Source organism: Phlebotomus papatasi, chromosome 3 (assembly GCF_024763615.1).
Source record: "Phlebotomus papatasi isolate M1 chromosome 3, Ppap_2.1, whole genome shotgun sequence".
Classification (NCBI taxonomy): domain Eukaryota; kingdom Metazoa; phylum Arthropoda; class Insecta; order Diptera; family Psychodidae; genus Phlebotomus; species Phlebotomus papatasi.
This window is the reverse complement of record NC_077224.1, coordinates 32,478,012-32,484,812: the sequence shown is the minus strand read 5'-3', so window position 1 is coordinate 32,484,812 and position 6,801 is coordinate 32,478,012. Positions and strand designations below refer to the sequence as shown.

Genomic DNA, 6,801 nt, shown 5'->3' with positions numbered 1-6,801 from the left:
CCTATTAGATTAATTATTCTTTGTGTTTTCAATATTTAGTTTTTTAACACATTTGTTTTTCTTCTCAGTGTTTCATTTTAAAAACATCTTCCCGCTCTACAGAAAGGCCTATCGCGATATTCAAGACACAAACGCCTTTAAAGTTGACATAACCGTTAATTTTTCAAATGTACACAATTCTAAATGGGAAATTTGAGAAATTTCCCATGTCACATGGCACCCCTTCTTCCGGGCCGTGTCAAAATCTGTCTTTTCGTGTGCATTTGTGAGAAAACGTGGATTTAGATCTCGGTTTTCGCTAAACGGTAACTAAAATATTGCATTTTTATACTTGATTTGCATAGCAATCTAAAATATGGATAAACGTCTGTCTTTTCCATTTGAAATTTTTGAGAAATTTGTGATATTTTTTGAGAAAAACACGATACAAAATTCGTGGCTTCCAAAGTGTTTACATCCGACAATATATCTCAATTTTTAGGCATTTAAAAAGAATTTATTGGTTATATTCTTTAAGGAGCTTCATAGAAATTGTCTATAGTTAGTTTTTGTGTAGTATATTTCGTAGAAATAGTGAAAGAATGTTTTCCTGGTCAATAACATAACCTCACATTTGATTTTGTTCCAGCGCCAGCAAAATGAGGACCCTCAACACGAGTCAATGCGTCAAAATCCCAAAGCAGGTTGTCGCCAGTGTCCACTCCCGTACGATAAAAATCAAGGGACCCAGAGGGACGCTGGAGCGGAGTTTCAAGCATCTCGCACTAGATATTTACATGGTCAGCAAACGCACCATCAAAGTGGAAAAGTGGTTTGGAACAAAGAAGGAACTGGCCGCAGTCAGGACCGTGTGTTCCCACATTGAGAACATGATTAAGGGTAGGCTTTGCTTGACAATTGTGCATTTTTCAGGAGGGGGTTCTAAAGATTTATAATTTCTTTGTAGGAGTGACACTGGGATTCCAGTACAAAATGCGTGCTGTGTATGCTCACTTCCCCATCAATTGTGTCACCTCCGAGGGCAACACCGTAATTGAGATCCGAAACTTCCTCGGTGAGAAGTACATTCGCAAAGTGAGGATGGCTCCAGGAGTCACTGTGGTGAACTCCACGAAGCAGAAGGATGAGTTGATTCTCGAGGGAAATGACATTGAGGCAGTGTCTGGATCAGCTGCGCTCATCCAGCAATCGACTACAGTTAAAAACAAGGATATCCGTAAGTTCTTGGATGGTCTCTACGTGTCCGAGAAGACCACTGTTGTTCAGGAAGAATAGAAGGAAATAAATTGATATCCAACACGAGAATCAGGTGAATTTTTTCATTTTGTTTTTGGTGCTTTTGCGAATAGACAGATTTTTTGGGGTTTAGAGAGATTTCCATGAAAGCGCTTTATTCTTACTTTGTCCTTTTGAATGAAGAAATGTTAAATTGGATTGATTCCTTACCTGCAGACAGTTGACAAAGTTAATCAATTTGATGTCCATTGTTCCGGGCTTGGATCACCCAAAGTATTCGGGAGATAAATTAGATTTCTTGACCATTTTAGTGATAGTTTTTTAGCATTATTATTTTTTTCGTTAAAGTCCACTTTAATTTTGTTTTCCACTGCACGGCTTACTTTTCTTTTTTTTGTGTTCGAGGCACACTACGAGTTTATAATGCCTTTTTATATTTCTTTTTTTTTTTTAATAAATTTTTGAACAAAAACTACTTTAAATTGATGCTATCCGATTAATTCGATTAAACTAAGCTGTTTGGCCCTGGATGGTTCGAATCAAAAATATACTAAAATAAAAAAAAAAGATTTTTGGAAAATTTAATTTTAATATCTCGAACTTAGCAGAAGTCGATAAGTTCCAAAACTTTTTATAAAATCATAATATCAACAAAAATCCGCTTATGATGCTGGAAAACATTTTTTAAAAATTTATTACATTCCCTCGATTTTTTCAAACCCCAAAATTTCCACCTTCTACCCGTCAGAGACGACTATTTGAGCGTCATCGTCGATCCGGTCTACCAATACCAAAGTATACTAGGATCATATACCAAGGATCCTTAACCCTTTAAGGACGAGAAGGTTAAAAAATCGAGGGTGAGAAAAAATTATTTTTTCTGACTTTTAGAGCAATAGGGTAACTGCTCATAATTTTGGACAGTTTCTAAATTTGGACACTTTGAGGATAAAATTGGACACTAAAAATAAATTGATTAAAATGATGGATTTTTATTCCAATATTTGATGAAAAATGAATTCTATCTAAATATTTGTTCTTTTTGGAAGATTTAGACACTAAATACGTTAAATTTTGAATATGATTTGAGTTGAAATTGCTTTGTTGAAAATTCAGTGTGAGCAATTGCTTACGAGAAATATGACAGAACTTCGTGTTTACTTCAGTCTTATTTAGTTTTGGTGAAGTACTAACAAAGTTTGTTCGCTGTTTTTGAGTGATATTATTGAATATTCATTGAATATTGTGTTGATTCACGTTACTGATGATTTGTACATTTGACCTGAAGTGAGATTTGCCTTGTGAATTATATTTTTCGTGTGAAAAATGGGAAATTTTTTAAGACATTCACCAGTGAGGTGATGATTCTTATTTTGGACAGGTGTTTTTCTCACGAAATTTCGTGAAGTTTTAGCTTTTGTGATGACTGGGTTGGACAAATGCTTGGAGAAACAAAGGAGCATCATCTCTACGAAAGAGATGTAGCGAGAAATGCCTTGAAAGGCTCCCGGAAAGAACAGGGAATGAGGGAATCCGCACGTACTTGGAGCACCGAAGTCAACTCACTTTAATGAATGATATGGAAAGTTTCCGGGCTTCTTGTGACATTCTACGTTTCCCTTACATGAACAGGAAGAGGACTTGGTAAGATTGGTTCATGAAATGAAGAACAATGGGCATCCTATTGAGGCGGATTAGCTGTCCAAATTTACAGCCAAGTTGTCCTAATTAATAACCAAGTTGTCTAAAATAAGAGTCAAATTCACCTCTACATATCAATTCATTTTTAAACGTATTAAAACTAATTTTAGTAAAAATAAGACGATAAATAGCTTGCCAAGTTTCTAAACAACCCTTCTGAAAAGAGAGTAGCAAAAAAAGTTAATTAGTATCGAGAATATCGCACTTCAAACTTGGAACTTCGATGCTTATAAGCAGACTGTCCAAAATTATAATCACTTCCCCTACACAACTTTAGATGACCGTAAGAAAAATTTTATTTTTGGGTCACCGGTAACCCAATCGTCCTTAAAGGGTTAAAAGGATACTTGTAGTTTCAATAACAGTCAATTAAATGCAAATACCAAAAAAAGAAAAAAAAAACTTCACACAAAAGTTTTCTGAAAGTCTAATTCCAAAAACGGATTCGGAGTAGTACAGAGAGTTTCGCTTTTAAAGAAATTCTCGGGACCGAAAAAAGTCTCGCGAATTCATTCCAGTGACACAGAAACATTGCATACCTACAGGAGAGGTCTTTGGAAGAAGTTACGGAAACGCCGTGATGTATGCAAAACATTTTCGGCGTCAATTTTTCAGCCTATTTTCAGCGCCAATAAGAAATATAATTACAAATTTACCACGTGAAAAAATTGCATACATTTAGGGCAAGGGGGAGATATTAGGGTAAAAATGTGTACACCACTTCCATACACTTCCACAATTTATATGAAAGAGCCTTTTACACTTCCAGCATTTCAGAAGACTCCTGGAAATACTGCAATACTTCCAGTACTTCTTACACTTCATGCACTTCACATACTTAGGGATCAATAAAATTTATTTATTATTATGAAAAATCTAATTAAGGAAACTTAAAAAGATTACAAGAAATTTATTTTTACGTAATTTTTTTTTATATTTTGCTTATATTTTTTAATTTCTAGCTACAGAAATTCTTGCATATTAACAATATTTTATTATTATCTGTATTTTACAAAGATATACCAAAAGAATTCCTACTATGGATTTTCCAAGAGACCTGTGAAGCTACTTTTGGAAAAGAGAGTCTCTAAAAAAGTATTATCGTTTCTAATTTATTGAAACTGTGTTGAAAAGTCTGAAAGAGACCAAAAGTACGAGTGCAACAATTAATTTAGCACTCAGAAGTACAGTGTCGGCCAAATATCTCTTGGCAAAGTTATATTCGAGAAATTAGGGGTGGAATGATTAATTTTTCGGTACTATCGAATAGATAGTATCGATAAATCTGTATCTGTTAAATTAAATTAATAAAGACTGTTATCCCATTGTCAGGTCATTTATTGTGACATTCTTAATGGAAAGCGACTGTTTGTAAATATTTGCATTAGCTAGAAAAAGTACAGTTACCGTTTAAACTTTTTAGAATCGACAGTCGGTATACGCTCGGTACTATCGAAAAGAAGCTATAATGCCACCCCAGATAGTAACAATGATTAATTTTTTTTTCTTTTTACAAATGAGTTGCCTGTAATCCAAAAATGTTATTTATACATTTAAAAAAAATTAATATCGTATCAAAAATATTTATTTTCCAAAAGAATTTTTTATCGGCTAAAAGTTTCTTGTCACATTTGAAAATGGCACTCTGAAAAATAGATCATCCGACAGGATAGCGGTTAGATCAGTGAGATGTTTTTAAGGTGATTGCCGTTAACCCCATCATACCCGTTTAACCACGGCGCGGGGGTTCCGGCAAATCCTGTACTCTGGTATTGAATAGAGAGGTCGTTGGTTAAGGATTACCACTAAAAAGTACCATAATATCCCGTAAAACAGTTGATACCGTTCCTACAGCTCCCCTTATTCTTTTCAGTGAAAAAATATGCCACCCATGTAGAGAAAGTGTGCCAAATTTCGGCCAGCTTCTAATTTTGGTCACTTTGAGTGGAATTTCGGCCATTCAAATAAATTAATTAAAATTATGTATGTAATCTTCGAATAGTCAATGAATTCATTTTGCTTTTAAATATTTATTCATTTTAGGATGTATTAACACAAAGTCCGTTAAATTTTAGTTATAATTTGAAATTAAATTGCGTATTTGTGGTGAAGTGCAGAAGGTTTTCCTTCGGTGTTTTTCTTGAAAATTGATTAGTTTTCATAAAAGATTGTTTCTGTTTATGTTAATAGTGAATCAATTTTTAAATTTCGGGTAAAATTTCCCAGCTGGATCCTGTATTTCGCGTAAAAAAGTATAGTTTGTGAGCGTCTCTCCGGTGGGGTAGTGTTGCCTATTCCGGCAACATCTTTTGCTTTCCTAAATTTCTTATATATTTTGTGTTTTTTTTTTTTCAATTTCTGAGTTCTACAATGCCCAGTGAAAAAAAAACATCGCTTCTATGAAAAAGTTAGGAAGGGCTAACTGCTACGGGAATCTGCGAGTAAATTTGGGCTGCTAAGGTAAGCTCTTCAGGTCTTCAGGACAAATTACACGGAAGATCTCAGGGTTTGTGAGTCATATAAACGTATTAAAGGAAATATTTGACGTATGACGTTTTGAAATTTTCTATTCGTTGCTTCAATAAAGGTGGTCACAAACAAGGTGGCCGGTATTACACTCAAAGTGGCCGAAATACTACCCAAAGCAATGTCTATATATTTATTAATTTTTCAATATTTTAGTAACTGATTTAATGAAAACAAAGATGATAAACTACTTTTCAAGGTTCCATATAACCCTCCCGAAGAGAGAATAACAAGAAATATCAATATAGTCAAGTGTGCTAATTCGGGCGCTTAACTATTTGGATCGTTTATGACTAATCCACTTAAATCGTTATTTACGAGCAACTATATTAATTTGAAACTCGTGTAAAAATTAATTAAAATGAAATTGTAACGAAAAAGATACATTTTTTTTTATAAATAATGAATATTGTAAATAAATTTATAACCGTCAACTGAATATTTCCTCGAAGAAATTACAACACAAAATTAAGTTATAATAAATTTTAGCATTATTTACTCTATTTTATTATCATAACCGAACTTGCTAAATCTCAAGAAACTTTTTCGACCAATAAGATTTTATTTTCGAGCACTCTCACTTCCAAAGACTTCCAAGCACTTCATTTTGAGCTGTACACCACTTCCGACCTTAATATCTCCCCCTTGATTTAGGGGCATTTCAAAAATTATTTTATAAATGGGTTCCCATAGCCAATTCAAATTCGATTCTTTGAAACCGCTTTCACTTAAGCCGGAACTCCCTGTAAATTTGCTTAAATCTGTTTTAATTTTGTCTGACTACAATAAAACATTTGGATTTTGTTAAATATTTACATTAAAATATTTTTTTTTCGTAATTTTCTTATAAACGTATGATATAACCTTTGCCGAAAACCGCAAAAGTCGATATCTTTCTTAGTGTTTAGGAGCTATTAAGCTCCAAAGACCGGACAGACGGCCGGGAATGTAACTTAGCCCCCCATATATTCGAAATCAGGAAGTGATAAAACACATTTTGGCGAAGTTTGGGGCCGATCGGAGGACATGAGATTTTGTTAGGATTATAGTAGGTGAGATTATTAAGAATCTCATCTAATAATACACGGGCAGCATAGCAATTTGCTAATTTCAAATGGCTCTCCTGAAATGTTGTAATTTTGGGTAAGTATAGTATTGTTGCGGATTTGACCGGAGACCACGATGGCAGTGAGGAAAAACAAATGCCAGGAGTTAAACTCAACAACACTTTATTTGCTTCACTACTTCTTACTTCACATGAAATACTTCACGGAATCTCGTGCAGCTGAAAAGCGCACAGAGGAGGGATTCGCGCTCTAGACTCTAGTCTAGACGATA

At 34.2% G+C, this 6,801-nt stretch overlaps 1 protein-coding gene across 1 annotated transcript; it reads left to right on the top strand.

The window, feature by feature from the left end:
• Positions 1–219: 219 nt before the first annotated feature.
• LOC129805321 (60S ribosomal protein L9) lies at positions 220–1,305 on the top strand. Its single transcript, XM_055853157.1, has 3 exons — positions 220–305; positions 629–879; positions 947–1,305. Exons 2-3 carry the CDS (start codon positions 639–641, stop codon positions 1,273–1,275), a joined length of 570 nt encoding a protein of 189 aa, XP_055709132.1. The 5' UTR covers positions 220–305; positions 629–638; the 3' UTR covers positions 1,276–1,305.
• The last annotated feature ends 5,496 nt before the right edge of the window (positions 1,306–6,801 follow it).